Genomic DNA, 27,773 nt, shown 5'->3' with positions numbered 1-27,773 from the left:
ATTTTTCCCAGGGCAGCCTGTGGGGGGCGCTCTATCTGGTGCTCTACTTACATATTCAGTTATATGCTCTTATGATAGCTCACTGTGCCTTCACTTACCTGCCTCCTATTTTACCTAGCCCCGCGCTACTAGATGTATTATGTAAAATAGGAGGCAGCTCAGTGAAGGCACAGTGAGCTGTCATAGGAGCATACATATGAATATGTAAGCAAAGCACCAGATGGAGCACCCTCTACAGGCCGCCCCGGAGCACGAGCATATCATTATCTCCAAACTGAAAGTAAAGATTACGCAAGAAGCACAGGACAGATTTCATCAACCAAGGTATCATTTTAATCAGTGTATGTAGTTTACTGAGCACAATCCTGCTGACAGGTGCGCTTTAAGTTTGGCATCCCTGGACTATTCATAACGAGGCTGAGATTTGGAACAGTGTATATGTTAGACCATACTATGTTTGAAGAATTTTGGTCATATATACTATTCGTCTGACCTTGCGTGCTCGTTTTATATACATTGCTATTCCCGGGGAGGAGGTGCCCGGTGCCTGCTAACATAGAACCACTAAATAGCAACTTTTAGTCGACCACTGAACTGATACTGGCTTCTGTGGGAGAGACATCTCCAATTGACATCCTACCATATTCTTACCTTTCGTAATAGTACATTGTTATCAAAGTCCCAGGAAACCACTAACCAGTTTTGTTGTCACCATTGCGTTGTTAAATGACTATATTGGGCAAAAAAAAGACAAGTAAACTTTTCTTTTTTCTCTTTTTCTCTAAACTTTAGATCCAGTACCTGCCTTGGATCTGGGACAGCAATTGCAACTAAAGGTTCAGCGAATGCACGACATTGAAACAGAGAATCAGAAACTCCGAGAGACATTAGATGAATACAACAAAGAGTTTGCTGAAGTCAAGAATCAAGGTGTGTACTATATTATGTGTGTATACGAGACTAAGGGCCCCGTCACACTAAGCGATGCAGCAGCGATCCCGACAACGATACGACCTGTCAGGGATCGTTGCTGCATCGCTAATACATCGCTGGTGAGCTGTCAAACAGGCAGGCTCACCAGCGATCAGGGGAGCAGCGATATCGTGGAAAGGATCGTTCCACGATGTCCTGCTCCCGTTACCAGCCAGCTGCAAGCAGGAGCAGGCTGGTAACTATGGTAAACATCGGGTTACTAAGTGCGCGTGTGCCCCTAGTAACCCGCTGTTTACCATGGATACCACTCTGCTACGGTGCGCGGGAGCCTCCGCTTACCGTAGCAGAGTGGTATCCATGGTAAACAGCGGGTTACTAAGTGCGCGCGTGCCCCTAGTAACCCGATATTTACCATAGTTACCAGCCAGATCGCTGCTCCCGCTGGTCACACACAGCGATGTGTGCTGGCCAGCGGGAGGCCAACGACCAAAAAATGGTCCAGGACACTTTGCAGCGATCAGCGACCTCACAGCAGGGGCCTGATCGTTGCCAAGTGTCACACACAGCGACATCGCTGGTGAGGTCGCTGGTGAGTCACCAAAACCGTGACACAGCAGCGATCTCACTATGTGAGACGGGGGCTTAAGTATCACCCGACTGACAGGGAGATCATTCCAATAAAACAGAAGAGAGACTTGTTTCCTGACATGTGTTACTGATAAAGGATTCTTCATAAAGAGGACCTCTCATTTCTCCTGACGTGTCTGTTTTAGTAAATACTTGTATTTTCCATGTAATAACAATTCTGGATTATCGCCTCTTAAAACTTTCTCTTGTGTTATTTTTCTATTGTTTCACCTAAAAGTTATGAAGAAAAATTGACAACTGGGTGTTACCAGTTTGGGGGTGTGGCCATACACAGTCACACTATCCAATCAGATCTGACAGTGTCAGACTATGTAGGGACACACTCGTTAGACCAGACAAATGGCAATATCCAGTTGTTATTTTTTTGTAAATATTCAGGAAGGATAACAGAGGAATGGTGCAAAACGCGTCATGAGAGAAGATTTTTTTACTTCATGGGTAATACAATTTTTTACTAAAGCTGACAAGTCAGGGAGCTGACGGGTCCACTTTAAATGGCTGTAACTTTCCATCCTGGTTCCAGATTAGAGCATCCTCTTAGCTAATATCTTGATGCATTTTAATACTTTCAGCTTTTGCAAATTGTAAAACCACTGCTGTAATTGCCATTAATTTGTATTCTTAGGATATTCGTCAGTGATTGCCCCACCCGTGTAAACAAGCACATTTGTTGATATTGTATTATTACATTCATTATAGGTATTTATGTGCTGGATAGACTGGCAGCAAATCTTCTCCTGTATGTTCTATTAAATGAATCCTGGCGTCGTCTGTACAAACAGGCTGACACTTCTGGGTTTTAATAGCTAAAACCATGACAATACCGGTACTTGGTGCAATAAAGTTGTAAACTAATAAAAATTAATAAGACTAGCTATGACATGAGCGCTGGAAAATGCTGCACAGGCTCCAGTAAAATGATGATGAATCTACTAGTAAATGTTTGCAGACGTTCAGTAAGGAATCTGTATTATTTCTCTCTTCGTATTTCTGATCTTCCAATCACTCCCAAATCTTTATATATATTAAACCAGCAGATAATGTTCGTCTAACTGGATTTTAGGGAGTGATATCATAAATTTGTAGTAGCCATTCCACATTTTAGACACTATACACTTTTAATTCTGAATTATAACTTGAGACGACTTTTTATCCTCCCGATGGAGGAAGATTTGTTAATTAAATTTTACAATTGCAGGAGGCTGCCAAAATCTCTAGGGCTTATTTTCAATGCTCTTTTCTATTTTCAGTACACCCCCACTTCATAAAATATACCCCACCAACATATACAGCCGAGTTGATGCAGATGTCACTTTAAGGCCATGTTCACACGTTGAGTATTTGGTCAGTATTTTACATCAGTATTTGTAAGCCAGAACTAGGAGTGGGTGAAAAATGCAAAATTGGTCACGTGTTTCTATTATACTTTTCCTCTGATTGTTCCTCTCCTTGTTTTGGCTTAAAAATACTAATGTAAAATACTGATTACAAAGAACAGAAAATTCTCAAAAAAAAAATAATAATAAAACCATATCCAAGCACTTCCCCCTATTAAAGGCTTATTCCCATCTTCATAAGTGAATAATGTTGGGTAGTGCTTGTAAATACAATTTTGGAGTTCACCTCTTATTAAAACTTTCAGCCATCCTTCAGATATTAACACTTTTCTTTTATTTACCGCTCATTGCCTTGGAAAACGACCACCGCTACTAGACAGCAGAACATGTGCAGTGCTTACAAGCTCTTTTCTGTTGAGCTTGTTAGCGTTGTTTTGAAGATCACTGGAGTGCCCTGTTACCTTCTAATCCCAGCCAGCTTCAGCGCAGTGTTAACTAGGTAGACAGCAGCGGTGGTCGGGTTCCTAAGAGAGAAGCTGTAAATAACTGTTAATATCTCAAGAACACCTGCAAATTTTTCATAAGCAGTAAATTGCTAAAGTGTAAGCACTATCCAACAATATCCATCTATGAAGATGGGAATAGCCCTTTCATCTCCTCTTTTTTTTTTTTATACCCGGTTTTGTCTCCTATTCTATTTGAAACCTTCCCTGTGTGTGTTAGGAACTGCGCTATTTGCCCCTCTTCATCCTCACTGCACCGTGTGTGGTTGTAAGACGCTGAATGCAACAGACGTCCCCCACTGTGCCCCGTCTGCAGCAGGACAAATGATCACTGAGCCCCTCCAGCTGAAGATGGAACTGGTCAGCAGGAGATTAAAGGAAACCTGTTTACCCCTATAACCATTAATATGTTTATTAAGCCCTTTAAGAAATAAGCCCTTTGATCCCTTTATGATCTCAATGCAATTTTCCAGCTGCAAGAAATTTTTGAAGTTGTGTCTCGAAGTAGATTTGGGGTGACGATGCACTTACTGCTTCTCAGCCTCATATTGTATTTCCTACCTAACAGTACCCTCCCCTGGCTGATTGACAGGTTAGTGGCCATGTAACGGAGCAAACGCCCTGACAATCTGCCACGTGTGGGTGCTGCTAGGTTAGGAGTGCAGCTTCAGGCTGAGAAGCTGTAAGTGCATCTTCACACCCATATTCACATTCAGACACAAGTTGAAAATGCAATTTCTCTCTGCTAGAGCAGTGCTCATAAAGGGATAGACTGGCTTATCTTTTCAAAGCCTAAACAATCATAATAATGTTATTTTTTGAGGGGAAAAAGCTCCTGACAGGTTCCCTTTTCAAAAGCTCTTTAGGAAAAAAAGGTAAAAAAAACCCTTTCAGCAAAGATGATTTCAAATAAAAATGAATATTTAAGAGTTTTCAAAGCATTTTTTTCAGGATTTTGGAGCAGATCCACTGGAAAAAAAAAATCAGTGTGAACATGACCTCTCCCCTTTGTTCTCTGCATAATTTTTGGAAGATTGTTTTGGGATCATGTAGAAAATGTTGCAGACTTGCAAACAATGAGGGCAATTATATTTCTTGTTTAAAGGGGTCGTACCCTTTCATTTAATCTTTCTCTAAGAGGTGTTATTTCGTATAAAAAAAAAAAAGAAATTGTGCTGTTCTCATCCTCCCTGGGTCTATCAGCATGTTTCCGTCACGGCTTCTGCTTTCTCGCGGTGAGCTCAGCCGTCTGTGAGCACACTGATTGGCTGCCACACTGTCCATGTGACATCAGTGCCGTAGCCAATACCAGACACAGAGAGAAATAGTAGAGACTTCCTGGTGGACCCGGGGACAGTGAGTATAGCATTTTTTTTTTTTTTAATGACAAACTTTGTCTGACAGTGGCTCTTTCATAGCACAGGTGCACTCGAGGAGAAGGGGGGAAACTGTAGAGATTGCTGTCGACAAACGACCTCTATCTTATGTGTATGGAGGCTCATAAGCAGCACATGGATTTTGTGATGAGCTGAACACATCATTATTTTTGTCCTTGTGAAAAAAAAAAACATTCCCGCAACTTCCTAGTGCCTAGCTGCCTCACCTTCCAGGCCATGCTTACATTTTGTATCAGTAGTCGTCCTCCTTGGTTCCTCCTTGCAGTTTTACTGATTGACTCGCTATAGTGCTTGTCCTTCCCATGGGATGGTTTGGTCTTTTGGACATGATTTTTTTCGCCGGGCCCATTCCCTACATGGTGACTAATGAGCGATGTTGTTACAACCAGTGGAGCCTTTACTTGTAGCCGACCGCAGTCATCTAAATTGATGTTAAATAATTTCTGCCATCATACAAAGATCCTGGTGTTTTCATAAAAATGTTAGAACTTTACAGGGACTGTGACTGTAGTATGTCGGTGGGGACTGTGACTGTAGTATGTCAGTGGGGACCGTGACTGTAGTATGTCGGTGGGGACCGTGACTGTAGTATGTCGGTGGGGACCGTGACTGTAGTATGTCGGTGGGGACCGTGACTGTAGTATGTCGGTGGGGACTGTGACTGTAGTATGTCGGTGGGGACCGTGACTGTAGTATGTCGGTGGGGACCGTGACTGTAGTATGTCGGTGGGGACCGTGACTGTAGTATGTCGGTGGGGACTGTGACTGTAGTATGTCGGTGGGGACTGTGACTGTAGTATGTCGGTGGGGACTGTGACTGTAGTATGTCGGTGGGGACCGTGACTGTAGTATGTCGGTGGGGACCGTGACTGTAGTATGTCGGTGGGGACCGTGACTGTAGTATGTCGGTGGGGACCGTGACTGTAGTATGTCGGTGGGGACCGTGACTGTAGTATGTCGGTGGGGACCGTGACTGTAGTATGTCGGTGGGGACCGTGACTGTAGTATGTCGGTGGGGACCGTGACTGTAGTATGTCGGTGGGGACCGTGACTGTAGTATGTCGGTGGGGACCGTGACTGTAGTATGTCGGTGGGGACTGTGACTGTAGTATGTCGGTGGGGACTGTGACTGTAGTATGTCGGTGGGGACCGTGACTGTAGCATGTCGGTGGGGACCGTGACTGTAGTATGTCGGTGGGGACTGTGACTGTATGTCGGTGTAACGTTCTTTTGTCCTCAAGTGTTGGTCCTGCCAAGGAAGAGATAGTTAAATACCCCCTGTTCGGAGGATTAGCGTCGCAGGACAGTCCTTTACCTCTCAGCTTGAAGTGATTATTGTATACAAGTCTGTGTGACCAGCACCAGATCAGGCCACCTTAGAGCCGAAGGCCTTAACTAATTAAAATACTGTGGAAAAACAGACTAATTGGAGTGCTACTCAAAAACAATTTAAATGGCTTATGTGTTTCTTCTTAGGCTGAATGTTCTTGGCCTTGATGCAAGTACAAAACTTGATTATCGTTAACCTGTCTCGGCAGAAACACTAAGAAATGTGACTGTTCTGGTCAGAGTCTGTTTTCTATTTCCGTCTAATTGAGAACAGAGTATTATGATAATGCAAGATCTGTGAATAAATGGTCACGTACATTACCAGGTGAACACATGACATGTTTTAAAGGTTCTCTTTATTGTGCCCATTGATCACACGGCATTGTTTTGTATAACTTTTTATTTTATTTTTGTATTTCTTAGTCAATCAGGGTTAAAAAAAACAATTAGGCCCCAACAGGAATCTGTACTTCCTTTTTCAGCAGGGATGGCATGTGACCGCTGCAGCCAGCAACGGGATGGACAACCCCTTGAAATATAGTGTCAGGAGTTTTTTTAGAACTGAATTTTTGTTGAATTTTCAAAATAAAGTTACATAGTAAGAAAACATAAAACTTGGGATAGTAATATGTGTTTTAGGGTCACGGAATAGCGGAATAATATTTTGTCATCAGTAATATTCCGAAGCTGTTCCCTCACCAATCGGATTGTCCCTGTACCGTTTTTGTTTTTTTTTAAATGGTGGCAATGCACATTGGATAAAAATTTGCCAGATCCTCCAGTTTTGGTGAGAGTAGCCGACCATATGATGTGTAATAATAAAATCCCAAAATGCACAAAATTAGAAATGTAAAGATTGGTTTCCATGCATTGCTTTCTGTGTGTTCCAATGAAAAGATTTCATAGGTGATGATATTGGTCTTAGTTTTCCATTTATACACACTGGATATTTTGTTGGGTTAGAACCAATTATAATCGTCCTAAAATAAAACCTTTCCTTTTCATGGAGATGGCTTTCAGATGCTTTTTACATTTATTGATCTGGTGGGCATAAGAAATATAAATATATATATATATATATGTGCACACACCAATTTAGAAATCTATTGGATAGAAATTGATCAGATATCGGGGTAAAAGCACCATTAAAGAGGACTTTTCAATAAGTCCTCTTTAAGTGGACAGTTTTGCTCTTATTTTATTTCCATTCCTTCTTTGAATATTTCTTTTTTTGTATTTTTTTAATCTGCTATATATTTCCAGACCTAAAAGTATTTTTGTTTACTGCTAATTTTTATGGTCTTTACTAAGGGGGCGTGTCTCAGGATCCTCGGGGGCGTGTCTCAGGATCCTCGGGGGCGTGTCTTTAGGCTGCTCTGCATTATTACATTGTGAGTCACATCCCCTTAGTAAAGGCAATTCAAAATGAGTACTAAAGAGGGAAATTTTTATCTCTGCAACCGTTTGGATAAAAAATTAAAAAAGGGCATACTTGGGATAGCAGTGAAAAAAATAAAAAATAAAAACTCGTCACTTTTGACCTGATGGCAGGTCCTGTTTAAAGAGGTTTTCCTCGACTTGCATGTTGATGATCTTGGATATGGCATTGTTTTTTGATAAGCTTGTACCAGCACCCATCTTCCCAACCAATAAGCTGTTTTCACCTCCTTCTGTAGTCACATATAGGCTATGTGCCCACGATGCAGAAATGCTCAGGATTTTTTCCTGAGTGTTTCGGCATCTCCCTGGCAGAAAAAAAACGCATGCGGATTGTACATGTGTTTTCCTGCCAGGGACATGCGGAAATGGAGCAGTTACCCACTGACATTTCCGCATGTGGATTGACAAGCGTCACATGACTCTGACGTCAGCGCAGGTCCTTCAACTCACTGCAAAGTGCCGGGAACCAAGCAGGAGCGCTGCGCTGGCCGCCAGAAGATAGGTATACATTTATTTTTTATTTTATTCTTCTTTTTTTTTTACAGATTTTTTAATGGTACCTGGGTGTGGATGAGACTCTCCTCTCCTCTCCACCCGGGTACCATCCGCACATTAGAACGCATGGAATGCGCATCTATATATACAGTGATGCGTAATCCATGCGGTCTAATGCAAGTCAATGGCGGCGAAGACGCAGCACTTCCGCAAAATAATTGGTAGTGCTGCGTTTTTTTCCGCAATGATAATCCACAGCGGAAATTTCCGCAGCATGTGCACAGCACATGTGGATTGTCATTGGGGAACATTGCTGCCCTTCTGCCATGCGTTTTTAATGCGTTTCCACAGCTGCAAAAACGCTGCGGAAACGCATTAAAAACGCATCGTGGGCACACACCGTCTACAGAGCTGGTAAATACGGCTCCATACAGTATGTAGTCGCCATTCTTGGGCACTGCAGCTCACGACTATTGAAGTGAATGGATGTTGGCCAGTCCATGCATTGCTGTCCGATCTCAGTCCAATTTATACGGAAGTCTGACTGCATCGAAAGGATGGGTTGTATTGGGCTGAGTCCACCCCTTTTATACGGGTTTATGAAGACAGATTTCTTAATGAGCACCAATCGACTATATACCAAAGTTGATCAGTACCCTTTAAGGCCCTTTTCCTCAAACTAGTGTAATCATTATTTTAATCTCTTGATCCCATGACTACACTGGGAGATGCTCTTATGATGAGAATTTTTAGGCTATGTAAACTATAGGATCAGCCACAGAACGAGTGCATTGCTCGTCAGCAGATCGCTCCCATTCGACCGATTTATGGGCCCCCATAAAAGGGTCTTTAGTCACTAGTTACCCAAACATACCCTGCAGGTCTCTGCCCTGTTAACTATGCCTCTTCTGAAACCACTCTTTACCAGATTTATTAGATCCTAAGTGATTCATTCAATATGAACACTTTATTCCCTTTAAATCCACCTAATTGAATGTGTTAACTCTGGATAGTGAAAAGTCAACATCTCATCACCGGAGTAGTGGAGCGAAGCAGGTCACATTTACGCTGAGGTAACGGTTTGTGTTTCCTCTTGTGTGGCTCTTTAATTGTACTTGTCTACAGGCTTTAAGATGAATTTAATTGATTTACATCACAATGCAATCCGAGAAATATGCAAATGTCTCGAGCCGAAGCAGGGAGGCATGCGGAGCATTCATCATACGCGTGGAGGCTATGGGAAATTAATGTCCTAATGTGCGCAGAAAAATGAATAAACGGTTCCACATGTTAATTCATGCTTTAACCCACACTGAGACTTTATTAATCCCAGCTCAACAGAGAGATAATTTGAAACTGTTCAATAAGGTGATATTATGTTTTAGCATTGATTTTTTTCTTTTCAGGCATGTTGCAGAAACCCTGGCTCTGTTTCCCAGCAAAATCCATTGATCCTTCTCAACTGAAACGTTTAAAGTTCAATTTAACATTTAGGGAGTAAAAGGTCTCCAAAGGGACTCATATCTATTGATTTTGTGTCAGAGTTGAAGAGATGGAGTTTAAAACACACTGATCCTACAGGGTAAAGAAAGCCTTGTATTATATAACCACACAGAGCTATGTAAACACATTTTCTCCCAATTGTTTTTCTACAGAGGTTACAATAAAAGCACTTAGAGAGAAAATCCGGGAATATGAACAGACCCTGAAGAACCAGGCGGAAAATCTGGCTCTGGAGAAAGAACAAAAGTTACAAAATGACTTTGCTGAGAAAGAGAGGTGAGTGGAAGTCTTGGCATTGCTGATGTACGACACCGAGTACGGTATATAGGACTGTAGGGATATTGTCAGCCATTGCTTGTAATGTTCCTTTTCACATTTTCTTGCATTTTTCAGACCATCATGCCTTCAACTGTATTTTGAGAATTTTAGGATAATTTGTTTAGTTTGATTTCTCTATAGCATACATGTCAAACTCCGGCCCGTGGCCCAAATGTGGCCCGCGGGGTGATTATATTTGGTCTGCAACACCAGAACCAACACCCCTATGTGAGGCCATAATTCTGTATGGAAGACTTTGTGGGGCCCTTTAGATTGTATAGATGGCAATGTGGGGCCCATAATACCATAAGAATGACTATGTGGGGCCATTATTCTGTATGGAGGACTATGTGGGGCCCTTTATTCTGTATGGAGGACTATGTGGCGCCCATTATTCTGTATGCAGGACTATGTGGGGCCCTTTATTCTGTACGGAGGACTATGTGGGGCCCTTTATTCTGTACGGAGGACTATGTGGGGCCCATTATTCTGTACGGAGGACTATGTGGGGCCCATTATTCTGTACGAAGGACTATGTGGGGCCCATTATTCTGTACGGAGGACTATGTGGGGCCCTTTATTCTGTATGGAGGACTATGCTGGGCCCATTATTCTGTATGGAGGGCTATGTGGGGCCCATTATTCTGTATGGAGGACTATGTGGGGCCTATTATTCTGTACGGAGGACTATGTAGTGCCTAGTATTCTGTATGCAGGACTATGTGGGGCCCATTATTCTGTGTGGAGGACTATGTGGGCCCTTTATTCTGTGTGCAGGACTATGTGGGGCCCATTATTCTGTGTGGAGGACTATGTGGGGCCCATTATTCTGTGTGGAGGACTATGTCGGGCCCTTTATTCTGTATGGAGGACTATGTCGGGCCCTTAATTCTGTATGGAGGACTATGTAGGGCCATTATTTTGTATGGAGGACTATGTAGGGCCATTATTTTGTATGTAGGACTATGTGGGGCCCATTATTCTGTGTGGAGGACTATGTGGGGCCCATTATACTGCATGGAGGACTATGTGAGGCCCATTATTCTGCATGGAGGACCATGTGGGGCCCATTATACTGTATGGAGGACCATGTGGGGCCCATTATACTGTATGGAGGACTATGTGAGGCTCATTATTCTGTATGGAGGACTGTGTGGGGCTCATTATTCTGTATGGAGGACTGTGTAGGGCCCATTATATCATATACTGTTTGACCTGTGACTTTATCCAAGTTTTGAATTTTTTCCCACTGTGTGTTTGAGTTTGGCATCCTTGCTGTATAGGTTTTATGTAATTGAAGGGATGTTCTCATCTCATAAAGAGTGGCATATTATGGTTATTTTATGATACATGGGGTCCAACATGCGGACCATCACTGATCTCTAGTATGATTTTCTCCGCACAGCTGCTGTCCTGACCACCCGGCTGTGCAGGGAGCGGCTTCTGCCCACATTCACTTGAATGCCAGTGAAGTGGGCGCTGTGCACTGCAACCTCTTCATTTTCAGGATCAGTGAGGGTCCCAGAGGTCAGACCTCCAAAAGTCATGGAAGGTACCATGATTTCATTACATGGGAATCCCCTTGTAAAATCAATGTAAGGCAGTCCACATCTGTCCATCTTTGAGGTCTGCTTTTACCATTTTTATACCCCAAACCATGGTTGGTAACAAAGGTCAGAGCGGCAGCAGTTATGGTCCACCATTGTGACTGATGTTGTTTACAATGGACTGGAAAGCGTTGCGTGATGAAGCCTTGTAGCGCCAGGTCTCACAGGCCGAGCCCAACACCCGGACTCCTGTAGTTCTATTTAACGGAACCAAATTCCCATAGGAATCGGCAAAAGGTGATGTAATTGGACTTTAAAATGCAGCTGTAGCTCACAAAGTCAATTGGCAGATAGGTTCATCAGATCAAAATGATGGCAGCCAGTTCCAGCTCTCATGTTACAATCTGTCATCTCATTACAATGTTAAAATCGACAGACAGGTCACCTGATTGCTTCAGTGGTTAAAAAGTCTTTCCAATCCACTTAAGAAACTGGGTTAATGGAAACACTGAAGAGAACTTTTCACGTCAGGACAGCTAACACTGAAAAAGGCTTTTTCATGTAAGCACAAAAGTAATAAATGTATCCATCGAGGTGGAACTTTCTGTACTATTGGTATTGTAGTCGCTTAAATTAATATATGGGGCACGACCCTACGGGTATGTTCACACATTGTGGTTTTGCGGTGTCTTCTCCCCCATCCTCCCATGCGTTTTTGCCACGAAAATAAAAGTTTTATTGTCCCTGCAAAGTGAATGATATTTCTGAAACCTCATGCACGTTTCTTATTTTTTCCTTGCAGACTTGAAGCAGTTTCAAATCTGCCGCATGTTTCAGGTTTTTCTTTTTTGCAGCCATTTTTCATCTATTCAAATGAATGAGAAAAAATGTGACAAAAACACGCACATTTTATACAGATTTTTCTGCTGCAAATACTTAACTTGTTGCGCACATACCCCTAAACTAAAATCAGGAAGGTAAAGTAGTAGTAGTGGGCACGGACTATTGCTAATAGCTGCAGACTGTGCAGTCTAATCCACCAATATGTTATCACTAAGTACAATCACTTCATCATAAAGATGCGTTATATCATTTCCTGATGCTCAGTCAAAAATAGTGAAAGTATCTGTTGTAAGGCTATGTGCCCACGATACAGAAATGCTGCATATTTGTTTTTCCCGTCGGGTAGAAGCGTTTGTCAAACGTTCTTCACATGCATTTCTACATGCGTGTTATTAAGCGCTTTTCCAAGCGATTTTAGCATCACTTGGAAAGTGCTTGACAACTTGATCACACTATATAAATCCATGCAACCGGCATATAGTGTGACCAAGTAATAGTTTTAAAAAAAAGAATAAGAATGGTAAAAAATAAAGATTATACTTACCTTCTGATGGCCCCCGGTCTCCTTCTCCGCTCCGTTCGGTCTCCCTGGTGTCTCGCGGTGGTGTGAAGGACCTGCGATGACGTCATTGAGTCATGTGGCAGGTCATGCGACCACCGACGTCAGCGGTCGTGTGACCTGTCACATGACTCAATGACGTCATGTCAGGTCCTCACACCACCGCGAGCCGCCCAACACACCGCACGCATCGCTAAGGAGGCCGGGGGACATCGGAAGGTAAGTATAAGCTTTATTTTTTATTTTAAATTCTTTTTTTTACAGTTTCTATGGTACCCGGGTCTGGATCAGAGTCTCCTCTACTCCAGGCCTGGATACCATCCGCACATAGAAACGCATAATATCCGTGTGTACAAATGTACTGACACGGATATTATGCGTTTCAATGCAAGTCAATGGCCGCGATTACGCTGCGTGTCCGCAAAATTAATGGGCATGCTGCATATTTTTCCGCAATGATAATCCGCAGCGGAAATTTCCGCAGCATGTGCACAGCACATGAGGATTATCATTGGGGAACATGGCAGACCTTCTACCAAGCGTTTTTTAAGCTTTTTTGCTGCGGAAATTCCGCGGCAGAAACGCTTGAAAACCGCATAGTGGGCACGCAGCCTTATAGTAGTGTGACCAAGTTAGTTAAACAAAAAAAATAAGAATGATTAAAAAAAAAAAAAAGATTATACTTACCATGGGGTGCGGATTACCTAGCGTTTCCCAAGCGTTTACGCTGCGTAAATTCCGCAGCATAAACGCTTGGAAAATGCTTTGTGGGCACGCAGCCTAAGACTTGTTTTTCTGTGTGTGTGTCACATTAAGGGGAATCTTTCAGCAGGTTTTTGCAATGCAATCTGAGATCAGGATGATGGAGGGTCAGAGACCTCGATTCCAGTGATGTATCATTTACTAAGATGTGTTTTTTGCGGTTTTAATAAAATCAGTGTTTTATCATCAAGAGATCATCACTACAGGACTAGATGTCTCATACCTCCTGGTCAACTGCTTTGTGTAACCCCTCCCCTACCACCGATTAGTAGCTTTCTGCCTATGCACAGTGTAAACAGAAAGCTGCCAATCACTGTTGTGGGCAGGGTTACACAGAGCTCAGCTTTCAGAGCACTGCTACATCTGCAGCAGAGAAAACAGCCATTGTATCACAACTGTTGCTCTCAGTAAACTGATACATCGCTGGAATCAGGGTCTCTGTCTCTGCATCATGCTGCTCTCAGATGAGATAGCAAAAGCTTGGTGACAGATTCCATTAAACAAACTTGAGTAGTTGTATTGAACAGTGTATAGTGGTCACGTGTACAGTAATGTGCCATCTTGGGACTAGATGACACAAATGTCTCTTCATCCTGAGCATTATAGTGCTTGATATTGATTTATTGCCGTGAGTGCAATAATACAAAGCTTAGACTTTGCTCTCATTACAAAGAAGCGTTCAGTCGTGTTTCCGACACTTGTGACAGAAAGAATAGTGCAGCACGAATCAATGAGATCCATTGATCACTGTTTGGTTCCATCACACCACAGATCCCTCATGCCACCATGACTTTTATTTTGATCTGAAGCCTTGATGTTAGTGTGAACAAAGCCATCAATAAAGCCGAACTCTGCTGAAACAGAGAATTCAGGTGTGACTTTAATTGTACAAGTATTACACTCTCAGGGATTCACGAAGCAGAAAGTTCTCTGTTCCACAAGATCTGATGGGCATTGGTGATTTTACCTGAGACATTAACACTTATCAATGGGATCCATTAGGATTTGTATGAAATTGAATTATTCGCTGCTGCCGTAAAAATCAAAGCATTTTATTAAACAGATATATAGCTCTATCACACATTTTACTGATGTATATTTCACTCATGCATAGCAGGGATTATGGCCACATATCCAGGCCTCTTTGTGGGTCTGCTGACCCAATAATACAGGATCATATACATACATAGCCTGTTAGTTTGGGTATTAGACATGTGGTCGAACTATGCGACCATTCTATGTTCTTGTATTACACTCCTGTGTCATCAGAATTAAGAAAACCATACACATTCAATGATCGCAGTCTGAAATCACCAATTCTGACGTGGCCGGGGACCATCGTATGTGTGTAGTGATGTCCCAGCTCTTTCCTAATGGCAGATATCTGGAGGAAAAAAGAGTTGGGTTTATTGGATTTCTCATGTTCCATGTTGGACGCTTTTTTGGTTAGGGAAGAGGACCCTCCAGCAAAGGTATCAGGCAGCGAATTACTCCCGCCTCCCTATTGAGCACGCATGCGCACTCCGCCTTGCAGGATGTGTCTGTGTAATATTGGGAGGGGTCAGGAGCGCGTGACCACACTGTGCGCTAACCTCATCCTGCACAGTGTTTAATAGCATTTATTTAACGGAAAGTAATCTTAATGTACACAGACAAAAACGGATGGGCATCAGTCTATCTGTACTTGACCCCAGTTGTAAAAAAAAAATGTTGTAAAATAAAAACGACTGAGCTCAATAAACATTTTTGCCACCAATGTAAATTATCTCCTGTGATCAGCCAAATAGCATTAAGTCTTTAGATTCTTTCCCATAGGCTCTAGGGAACAGCAGGAAAGCTTTTGGGATTGAAGTTTCCACCTTACTGAGATTTATAAGAGGTGACCTCCGAGCGGCATTGTACAGGTCCTGAGCTCTCCGCCTGTAGTACGTGTGCCACCCAGGAGGTACTCTGTGCTCATGTTGTGCTTCTCACCTGCAGCACAGCGTATAGTTGTCCCCCTGAGTAGGTGGAACTTCACTTTGGCTTGAGAAACATGAATCTTGGTTTCTCAATGCTTTTCTAATGGGACCTCATTAGAAAAAAACATGGTTATTCCTGGCTTCTCTATTGATTATTGCCAATGCCTAAATTTTTTAAAACTTATTCTAAAGAGGTAAGCCACTGCCTTAGCTCAGTTACTTTTTTGCAAAAAATGCCCATGGATAATGTCCCTAAAAAAAAAAACCAAAATGATTCCTTTTTTGCAAACTTTCGTGTTGTTTTATGCCTTTTTGCTTCACTTATTGTACCCTGGCACCAGCTCTGATTTTTATAGCCATCACTTCCTCTTCAGGATCTTCTGCTCCCTTCTTCTGACTACATTTGCGATCACCACTTGTGCTGGGCTGCAAGCCAGCAGTGAGCACAGACCTGTAACTCCACCTAAACCCGTCCCACTCCTCCACCAGCTTCAAATTCACACTCACACTGCCTGTGCACGATCTCTGGTCCAGGACAATGCTGCAGCAAGTCACTGATACTGTGCATAGAAGGAATTGAGATAACACAACCTAGTATTGAGCAGGGTACATATATCTTCTTCAGAGATGAAAAGGACTGGATCTCTAAGTGCCACCTATTGAGTTCCTGTCCTCTTCCTCTCTTAAGAGGCTATTTGCATATTTAAATTCCCACAGGAACATTGCATGGGCTATAAGTCTCCTTTCACCAGCTTGGCACTCTCCACAATAAATACCTCCTGTGTATGTATATATACAGTGCTCAGCAAAAATGAGTACGCCTCCTTTGAAAAGCAAGATTTTAACCAATAGCTCACCAAACACCAGAACAATTTCCAAACTTTTGCAAAGTCTGTTTCATAGAACATTTTTTTTAACCCATAACATGAAAGTAAGGTTAATAATATAACTTTCAATACAAAATATTCAGTTTTACTCAAATTTGTTAATGCAAAAAGGAATACATCCCACATCACTAACTACTATATCTAGTATTTTGTATGACCTCTATGATTTTTAAGGACAGCACCAAGTTTTCTAGGCCTGGAATGAACAAGTTGGTGACATATTGCAACATCTTTTTCCATTCTTCAAGAACAACCTCTTTTTTAGAGCCTGGATAATGGATGGAGAGTGATGCTCAGCTTGTATCTTCAGGATAATTCAGTAGTGAAGAGAACCCTATTGAAATTAATAATGGGGAGTCTGCAGTACCCGGCCGCGGTCCCTATAGTTATGACAGAGCTGCTGTGTTCCTGCAGCATCAGAGAACTTCGGTCTCTGCCGGTAACGGCTGATGGGTGGGGGTACCTGGTGTCACCCCCCTACTGATCAGATATTGAAGGCTTGTCTTAAGGATTGGCCATCAATATAAAAGTAGTAGCCCACCCCTTTAGAAAGCAGTGGTCTTTACTAGAGAATTTATGAACCCCCACTATGTTTATTAGAGGGGAAAGAAAGTGACAGGTTTTCTTCACGGAGTTAAACATATAATTACTTTACTATAAACATTACTCTGTTGGATAAAAAAAATAACTACTGGTGAGCACCAACTCCTCCAGTTTACACATCCTGCCAAACTTTTCTTTATTTTGGACCAGATCGGTGTAGGTCCAACTGCTGGGGGCCTAACTGATCGCCAGAATGGAGGTCTTGTGTTTTCTCCAGTCTCAAGATTATGTCCAGAAGGCGTTAAAGGGGTTGTCCAGTCGAAAATGATAAAGTGACACTCTGTGACTGCAGACATGTGAATCCTCACCACGCACGGACTGGGTGCTGTGAGGATTCCCTGGTGTCAGCCCCGGGAACGTCAGTCACGTGACATCAAGAATGCGATATGCATACTCCTGGCCACAATCCGACTAGACTGTTTCCGGCCTCACACAATACACTTGCATTGAGCTCACCAGAATAGAGTAACGGGAGACACAGGACCCTCATTCTAATAATTTGTGGGGATCCCACTTGTCCAATTTTACAGTTCTCCCCTATCCAGTGGATTGGTTATAATTTGATATAACTGGAATATCTCTTTAAGGTTTTCAGCTGCTTTAGCTTATTGGATTCTGTCCTTTCTTCTCCACAGTTGACAATGCATATTATTCATAATAATAAATCCAGCTTGTGTACGCCTTTCCCCTTGTCATTTGCCTTTATATTGCTGCTTTTCTTGGCTGTTATCTTTCAGTCTTTCTATCGTACATTAGTGTGAACACCTGCTGAGCAATTCCTATACTTGGCTGTGACTTTGATGCTGTAAGAGCACATATTTGCATTAAAGACAGTCTTTGTAGGAATAAACCAATAATCAATTTCTTTTGCTTTTTGATATAAAACGATGAACATCAACTAAGTATAGAGACAATTCTGCTGTCACATTATTGGTGTACTCGGAAAATTGTCCAAAAATTATATATTAACAAAGAAATAAATTAAAATGACTATGAAAAATCAAATCATCCAGTATTGGTTAATATATGTCGAGCAAATCATTGACTGAATGTTGATTCTCTTTCAGGAAACTTCAGGAGACTCAGATGTCTATGTCTTCCAAGCTTGAGGAGACTGAACACAGAGTTCAAGCTCTGCAGACAGGTGCGGATGCTTCATGTTAATTTAGTGTTCATGAATTATGAGATTAAGATAGAAAAGACATACGATATGTCTGGATCACAGGTCCCAATCTCTCTGCACCATGTGAGCATCACTCAGCTTTCAGCTATGGTCAACTCAGAAGCCACATTTCGTTCAGAAGCTTAAAAGAAATGAAATATCAAACATTAAAAAACATGAAATTAAAAACAGATTAGTAGTTCAGTGTAACATTTGACACACTCTGGGCAGTGATTAGATCTGCAATAATGTCATTGTGTTAGTATTATCATCTGGTGTATATAGTTAAAGGGAACTCCTGCCCAAACCACTGGCAGCATGAATCAGAGAATGGCTGCACCATTGCAGCCAGGTATGTCCTTTGAAATGCTCCAGCGTTTCAGGGAAAATATACTTTGAGGACCACAGTCAGAGATTAAACTAGTCCGGCCCTGGCCGGCTCTTACAAGTGCCGCGGTCGGTGATTGACAGATCTCCCTTTCGTGTGTACTGTACATAGGGAGAGACCTGTCAGTCCCCTCTAGCAGCGCTGAGGTGGGCCGGCCAGGGGCAGTGTCGGACTAGTCTCATCTCCGGAAAGCAATTAAGAGAATAATATACCTGGCTACAATCATACAGTATCAGTTTGAGGTGTATTTTGTAGGAACCACACCAGGCTACAAAATCAGAGTGCTTAAAAACAGATAAGAATTTTTACTACTTAGGGTTTTCTGAGATTTTTTTTTTACATTTTCTAATAGTAGGCAATGGGAAAGCTCAACTTTCAAGTTTCTTGCAGTTGAGCAATAGTGCTTCAATGGTTCCCACTGGTCCTGCAGCTGATCACTTTCCATACATTATTGGCTGCACGGTCTTGTCAGACTTCTGATGTGCAGGGCACAAAACCGCTTAGGCTAGTGATTGGCTGCAGTGGTCATTTGAATGATGTGTAACATGTGACTAGCTGCAGGACTGGCCGAGACCACTGGTGCAGAGGTACTGTAACAGAGAGGGATTTGAAAGATGAGTTATTTTTATTAATTGTTGCATACAAGTGTTCAGTGTTTGTTGGCGAACAAAAATAAGATGCATATTAGTAGAAAAATAATTAAGAACACATTCTTATCTTACATGCATATCATATAAAAGGGCATATTTGTAAAAAAAAAAAATGACACATTGTACAAAAATGGGAAAAAGTTAAAGGGGTTATCTGGGACTTTTATTATAATTGCATATGGGTTTAATAACGAACAGACAGGTAGTTGCTAGCTACCTTCTTGTTCTGCCCAGCGACTATTTCTGCTGGCTCAGAGAAGTCACGGCCACTCCTGTCGGCGTTCCCCCTGCTTCCATGGACTACATGTCAACAGAGCAGTGTCTTCTCTTCAGCTCTGCTCTGTTGACGGGGCGTCTCTGCTGATGTCAGCACAGTGGGCAGCACGGTGGCTCAGTGGTTAGCACTGCAGCCTTGCAGTGCTGGGGTCCTGGGTTCAAATCCCACCAAGTACAACATCTGCAAGGAGTTTGTATGTTCTCCCCGTGTTTGTGTGGGTTTCCTCCGGGTTCTCTGGTTTCTTCCCACACTCCAAAGACATACTGATAGGGAATGTAGATTGTGAGCCCCAATGGGGACAGCGCCGATATTGTCTGTAAATTGTCTGAATTGTAAAGCGCTGCAGAATATGTTGGCGCTATATAAATAAAAAGATTATTATTACAATATCATGCTGATTGACAGTTTTCTCAACTGTTGACCAGCTGTTGATCAGTGTGATTTCTGCAGTAAAAGAAAGTGGAGGAGAGCTTAAGAGAAATTAAGCAGTAGAATCCCTGGCAGTAGAGGTCCATGACCGCCTTGAGCTGGCAGAGATCATACCCATGCAGAGCAGGTAAGTAGTTAGCAACTGCCTGCCTGTTAGTTCTTATCTCCATACACAAAAATAGTAAAAGTCCTGGATAACCCCTTTAATATTATGGTAGGTGAAATGTACCCTGTTTGATAAAAAACATCTCCGCAGGTAAATGGATGGATAAAGGACTGTCCTGAGATTAATTATACTGAACTTGGTCTAATTGGAGACATCCAGCCTCACATTTTTGGGTTTCAGTATTGCTATGGAGTAGTGGCTCGCCTCAGTACGTCAATATTAATGCTATTCTACAGAACCTTAGGGTTAGAGCAGACTGGTGGGTTCTTCTGTGCCTGGTCATGTATTGTCTGCGATGTTACAAGGTGTTTGATCTGGGATAATCTACCAGGAGGTCACATCTCTACACTTCCAGGCCTTTCCTGGTTGAGTGTACACCTACATAATTTAAGCTGCGTACAGTGGCTCAATGTTCATTGAATGCTTATTATAAAACCCTGTTTTCTGATCTAATATTTATTTCCTCTGCAGCTTTGGAGAAATCTCAGGCAGCATTATTTGACCTGAAAACAAAATATGATGAAGAAACATCAGCAAAGTGAGTTCCAAGAGTTATTTGTACCTTCCCGTATCATGAAAAGAAGTAATTTCTCATCACTACCCGTGGTAGAGGAGCGGCCGGCAGCACCGGGATAGATCTGCCTGCTTAGATCAAGACCTGGGCAATGTATAGAAGGTTGACTTTGATTAGCCCAGCATTAACAGTACCAGCTCGTGACCTTCCTACCACAATTACCAGCATGACCATTAATGATTTTAATCAGATTATTCTCAGGGAACACACTTACAGGCCTCATGCTGAGATCCTGGATCAATTACTCATTAATTATTTGTGATAAGGCGGCATATATTTCACATGGAAAATTATTTAAATCTGAAGTTTGGGAAATGATTTGTTCCTAATGTACCTTTATCATTTAATATGTTCTAACAGCAAAAGACTTTTTCTGAATAGACTATTGTACCAAATGCCAGGCTTATACTGAGCACAGGAGTAAATGATTCCTAATTCAAAGGCTTGAGATGTATATGCAGGCTTTTAAGAAAATCGACACCGTCATAGCATGCTATTGATCTGGTATAACTTCTTTTTTTATCCGTGCATACTGTTTAGACTTTTTTTTAATATGGATATCATTCATCGAGTAGTCAAACAACCAACGTAAGCAATTTTTTTAAAGGGATACTCCACAGAAACACATAGCTTAGTATTGTAATTTATCCTAAAAAAGTTATACAGATCTCTGTTTCCTAAACATCAGCGTCAAAATTCCGCTGTTTTTAGCAACCCAGGAGAAAGCTACCCGGGGGTTACTTCCAGATGTCTATGCTCTTTTCAACATCTGGATGTATTGCTTTTATACTTAAAGGTGATGAAATCTACTGATACAAACTGATCTATTGCGAAAGCAATAGGACTAACGTTCCATATTTCACAGAGAAGACTGTGGCAGGGAAGTTTGTGTTTTCATGCTAGAGTTGTTTTTAGTTATAGTGGTTCTCTTTTAATTTGCAAATCACCTAGAAAGGTAATCACTATAGAAGTATAGTGATCACCTTCTTGTTACGCCAATAGAAATCTGTTCTAAAATGTTAATAGGACTGGTGCCTGTGATCATGTGCAGTGTGAGGCTCCATTGCCTCCCTTCATGTGTAGGAGCATGTTTTCACAGTAGATATTCTGATCTAATATTTGAGATACCAGGAGTATGGAAGTAAGAAGTGACTGCTGATACTGCTGTCCACCCAGTCTGTCTGATTTAATACTGGCGATAGAGGGGTGCTGAGGTAAGAAGAGACTGCTCATACTGCTGTCCACCCTGTCTGTCTGTTGTAATAGTGGAGATAACTGAGGTGTTGAGATAAGAAGAGACTGCTCACACTGCTGTCCACCCTGTCTACCTGAACGAATACTAGAGTACCAGGAGTCTGGAGATGAGATGAGACCTCTCACACTTATGTCCACCCAGTCTATCTGATTTAATACTAGTGATACCAGGAGTGCTGACTAATACTGGAGATGCTAGGGGTGCTGAGATAAGAAAAGAATGCTCACGCTGCTGTCCTCCCTGTCTTTCTGGATGTTGAGGGGCTGCCTGCTGTGACCTGGAGATAAACCTATAAACCTATAACATGCTCACAGGCTTCTGTCCTATTATCTTTGTAGGATAGGTTTCTGCTGCCATATTAATGTACTATAATGGGTGCAATGTCCTAAATAAAGGTATTTAAGAATTTATCTATAATGCCATTTCCTTTAGCTAGCAGTATTTTTTTATCTTCCCCAAGAACCACTTTAAGGCTGCATTCAGACAACCACAAAGTGGCTCTGCTCAGCCAAGAACAGGATCGGCCCTGTTATATATCACAAGAAAAGTCATTTCCACAGATGTCTGTTTTGGCTTCTTCAGCGACTGGTGGTCCCAAATCCCCTCCGTGTTGCTTGACAAAGGGCCTGAATTGTTCCTCTCCGTTGCTGTTGGAGCCAACAAATGTTTTGCACTAGCTGATCATCATTGATGAACTATCTACGAGTTTAAGGCATCATAACCCTCAAAGACGGGTGCCATTTACACTCCAGAGAGTAGTATAAGTCACAAGGTGTGGCATAAGGAGTTGCTGCAGAGAACCATATCAACAGAGCAGTGGCCCTATGGGCACCACATGTCATCTGATCCCATCATAGATATGTATGGTGGGAGAGTGCTGCACTAAGGAACAATGTCCAGTTAGCGCCTCTTTAATGACTGTTCTTTCATTTTTTATCTTTATTATAGCAATATTTACTATGTGTCCTATGCTAAAGTCAGTTTTTACTTTTATTACCTCAAAAAGGGAGAAATGTACCTAATCATTAGATTGTTAGAGACCTCCATTGTCTTCACAGTTGAAAGTAGAAATGGAAGATTTATAAATCTGATTTGTCGCCACCACCAGAATCCGCAGCAACGACATGTAACATGGTGGTATTCCATCGCTAAGACGTGGAATTCCCCAGGCTTCTTACACTGGGTTCCAGGGTCGCTAGGCAACCATCAGATGTTTCCTGCCCGGCCTGAGATAAACCTGATGTGCTTTACCTAGACGTCATGCTTACTAATATAATGTGATTATTCATATGCTGCTTAGCAATTTAAGGATCACCCCGCAGACATTTATTCTTCTATACCTGTATATTCACACAATGCCAAGAACGTATTGTATTTACATTAATCTTTAATAAGACAATTTGGCTGCAAATATTTAAATCTTAAAGGGGAAATGCCACCGGGCTATGGATATGTTTGGTTTTTTTTCACTAAAAAATGTATAATTTGATAATTTGATATGATTGGGGAAAAAAAGTAAAATAAATATAAAAAAAAATTACTTGAACGGGGCGAACACTTGCTCTGTGTTAGCTAAATGTATAATTTACATATAGATGTGTGAGCTCGTGTCTTTTCAATGTATGCCGCTGGGGTTATGGGAACACTGTTGGGCATGACAGAAGCTAGGCAGGGTCATTTACATTTATAGATTTTTTTTTTAATTATCTGTACAGTAAATTATTTGTTTTTTTTTGGGTGCTTTAATGATTTTAGTTAGAACCTATATCCTTCATCCGATGAAGGGTCCTGTGTAAAGGTTTGTCTCATCTTAGTTTTTCAGGTGCGCACCTGCTCCCCTGACTCCCTGCCTTATGGGAAGAGGCGAGTTCTCCCTCTTGATTCACAGTTCAGAGCAGCGAGCATTGTTGTACAGCTGACCCAAACTGTGCGCTCTCCACTGCTGCTGGAAAGGCAGCCTTGCCCCTGCACCATCAGAGGAGCGCAGGGGCAATGAGGCTGGCGGGGATGGAGCGTTAATAGCGCGCTCCAGCGATCAAAGCATGCGCTTATAAGCTGTATTGAAAAAAGGCTTTGTCAACACTGCACTTTTCGCCTAGGAGACAGATCACCCATGCCGTCTTGAACTGATATCCTATTTAGAATGAAGCCAAATTATAATAAGAAATAAATTGGAAATTTGATTGTGTTGACAAGGACTTTTCAATTGTACCCTTCTTTAAAGATGTTTAAAGGGAATCTGTCACCACATTTGACCTATCTAAACTATTAATATGGGCATACAGGTTATAGACTGCTAAAAAAAATCATACCTGTGTCCCTCATATCAGATGCCTTGTTGTTGATAAATCATCTTTTATCACTTTATATAAATGCCCTCTTCCTTTTACACGAAGGGGAGTTACTACTCTGAGATATGTAACTAACACAGAACAGGAGAAATTAAATTTGTCATCTTGCAAACACATTTTTTAAGCTCTCTGAGCTCTGCTGTGTTGTAACAATATTGCAGCCCTGTCTGAAGCTGAGAGGAGCCTATAGATGTGTGAGGTATAATCACACACAGCTCTGCAGTGAGATCAGGAGAGCAGAGAGCGGCCATCATACATCACACTGGGAACTGCCCCTTCATGTAAAGAGTTATCTTCCAGGCAGAGTCCTTCCCAGACCCTAGAAGAGGGCATTATATCAAGTGATAAAAGATGATTTATCCACAACAAGGCAGCTGATATGAGGCATACAGGGATCACTCTCCTCAGTCTGTAACCTGTATGCATATATTAATGGTTTAGATCGGTCAAATGTGGTGACAGATTCCCTTCGTCAGCTTGACCATAAACATATGGATAAATGCTCTTTATAGAAACATCTTTTTTATTACGGGTTTGTATCATATACATACAAATATATAAAATGCTGCAAATGTTCTTACATAGAAACAATGGCTTGCATTGATTTTATATAGGTACAATGATCTCACATAGATACAATGGCTTGCATCGATCTGGCCTAAGTTCAATGCTGTTACATAGGTACAATGGTTTGCACTGATCTGGCATAGGTACAATGATCTTACTGTTACTGGTGACGGCGGCTGACAGATGTGATCAGTTGCGGAGCTGCACTGCTCCATCAACTTTATTGTGACCGCGGCACATCTGCCCCTATTCAATTGAATAGGAGTGGATTTGCAGTAGCCCACTGTGGCCACTATATAGGTGACTTTAATATTGTTGTGCTCTGCAGACCCACAACTGATCACGTCCCCGGGAACAGCTGATAGGTGGCGGTGCATGATGTCTCACCCTCACCAATTTGATAATGATGATTTATCACTTAATGTTCGTTATGATCATTAGCTATCACTGTAAGATCTATGGCTTCTACACCTTCACATATAAGTAAGTGTTTTTCATTTTCTTTTCTCACAAAGTGTCTCTGACATCCTATTACAGGTAGATGTCAGGAGTAAAATACTTTGCGCTAGAAATGACCTGATAGCTTTTTCTTTTCCTCTTAACATAGCAACATTAATACATAAAAGGTGATCAACCCTTTTTGTTTTTTTGTCATCTCATCCACCATTTCTTAGCATCTTACCCTTAAGCTCTGCACAATTTTCGGTCATGGTGTAATGCACACTTGAATTTTCTCATTATCTGTAATATACTAAAAAAAATATCTCCTGCGAATCCTGTAACCTCAGGGATTATAAATATAAAATAAAATGTATATCTACAGTTTAACCCAAGAGCCATAAAAAAACGCATTGACCTTTATTAAGATCACATAAGTTTAATGTAAGAGAGATTTTTATTTACAAGCTATCGCGCAGTAATGGAGGGGAAGCAGCTTGGCGCTCTCGTCAGTAAATTCACAGGAAATGTCACGCGAGCCATAATAATAACTGGCAAGCCATATATATAATATATTGGGGGTTTTTGTTTGTTTGTACCTTCAGTGATATATTCCTGTTATCAATGTTTTTAAGAATTTGGTTGTCTTTATAATCCGTGCCTATTACATTTATGGTGTGTACCATATCTCTATTCCAAAAGATTGGTCTCCAAAAGCTTATCAGACAGGGGTACAGCTGTGGTGGGCTTGATGTTTAAATAATCCTTGTCTCTAAGATTCTCATAGGAAACACATTTCACGTCCGTGTTTTGCATAAATTAAAACTTTGCACCTTTCTCATCCATGCCATTCTTCGTACATTTGAAGCTGTTTCCATTTTCCCTATTCTGCGTGCTCCAGAATCTAAAATTAGTGTTGCTGCTCTTATTTATATCAGTGCTAGAATGGATCTGTTTTTAAGTGAAAAACTACAAATATTGGCAGATCCCCTTGATTTATATTATAAAGGGTTATACCCATCTTCAAGGATGGGTATACAGTGGGTTCGGAAAGTATTCAGACCCCTTTAGCTTTTTCATGCTTTGTTTCATTGCAGCCATTTGGTAAATTCTAAAAAGTTCATTTTTTTCTCATTAAAGTACACTCTGCACCCCATCTTGACTGAAAAAAAAACAAATGTAGAAATTTTTGCAAATTTATTAAAAAAGGAAAACTGAAATATCACATGGTCATAAGTATTCAGACCCTTTGCTCAGTATTGAGTAGAAGCACCCTTTGAGCTGGTACAGCCATGAGTCTTCTTGGGAATGGTGCAACAAGTTTTTCACACCTGGATTTGGGGATCCTCTGCCATTCTTCCTTGCAGATCCTCTCCAGTTCCGTCAGGTTGGATGGTGAACGTTGGTGGACAGCCATTTTCAGGTCTCTCCAGAGATGCTCAGTTGGGTTTAGGTCAGGGCTCTGGCTGGTTCTGAAGCCACTCCTTTGTTATTTTAGCTGTGTGCTTAGGGTCGTTGTCTTGTTTGCAGGTGAACCTTCGGCCAAGTCTGAGGTCCAGAGCACTCTGGAAGAGGTTTTCATCCAGGATATCTCTGTACTTGGTGGAATTCATGTTTCCTTAATTGCAGCCAGTCATCCTGTCTCTGCAGCTGAAAAACACCCCCATAGCATGATGCTGCCACCACCATGTGTCACTGTTGGGATTGTATTGGGCAGGTGATGAGCAGTGCCTGGTTTTCTCCACACATACCGCTTAGAATTATCACCAAAAAGTTCTATCTTCGTCTCATCAGACCAGAGAATCTTATTTCTCATAGTCTGGGAGTCCTTCATGTGTTTTTGAGCAAACTCTATGCAGGCTTTCATATGTCTTGCACTGAGGAGAGCCTTCCATCGGGCCACTCTGCCATAAAGGCCCAAGTGATGGAAGGCTGCAGTGATAGTTGACTTTGTGGAACTTTCTCCCATCTCCCTACTGCATATCTGGAGCTCAGCCACAGTGATGTTGGAGTTCTTCTTTACCTCTCTCACAAAGGCTCTTCTCCCACAATTGCTCAGTTTGGCTGGACGGCCAGGTCTAGGAAGACTTCTGGTGGTCCCAAACATCTTCCATTTAAGGATTATGGAGGCCACTGTGCTCTTAGGAACCTTGAGTAATGCAGGAATTCTTTTGTCACCTTGGCCAGATCTGTGCCTTGCCACAATTCTGTCTCTGAGCTCCTTGGGCAGTTCCTTTGAGCTCATGATTCTCATTTGGTCTGACATGCACTGTGAGCTGTGAGGTCTTATATAGACAGGTGTGTGCCTTTCCAAATCAAGTCCTATCGTTTAATTAAACACAGCTGGACTCTAATGAAGGAGTAGAACCATCTCAAGGAGGATCACAAGGAAATGGACAGCATGTGACTTAAATATGAGTCTGATCAAAGGGTCTGAATACTTATGACCAT

General features: G+C 41.8%; 1 protein-coding gene across 4 annotated transcripts in view; it reads left to right on the top strand.

Moving 5' to 3' along the window:
* CUX1 (cut like homeobox 1) overlaps positions 1–27,773 on the top strand; it is a 491,160-nt gene that overhangs the window by 197,778 nt on the left and 265,609 nt on the right. For all 4 annotated transcript variants that reach the window (XM_073667764.1, XM_073667762.1, XM_073667763.1 and 1 more), the window contains exons 5-8: positions 793–930; positions 9,738–9,861; positions 18,133–18,209; positions 20,609–20,675. In XM_073667764.1, the coding sequence (XP_073523865.1) occupies positions 793–930; positions 9,738–9,861; positions 18,133–18,209; positions 20,609–20,675 (406 nt within the window). The remainder of the gene's footprint in view (positions 1–792; positions 931–9,737; positions 9,862–18,132; positions 18,210–20,608; positions 20,676–27,773) is intronic.

This window comes from Phyllobates terribilis, unplaced genomic scaffold, assembly GCF_046119375.1.
Source record: "Phyllobates terribilis strain yellow unplaced genomic scaffold, ASM4611937v1 Scaffold_2__4_contigs__length_985480577, whole genome shotgun sequence".
Classification (NCBI taxonomy): Eukaryota; Metazoa; Chordata; class Amphibia; order Anura; family Dendrobatidae; genus Phyllobates; species Phyllobates terribilis.
Note: the sequence above shows the minus strand (reverse complement) of the source record. Positions and strands in the feature narration are given on the sequence as shown.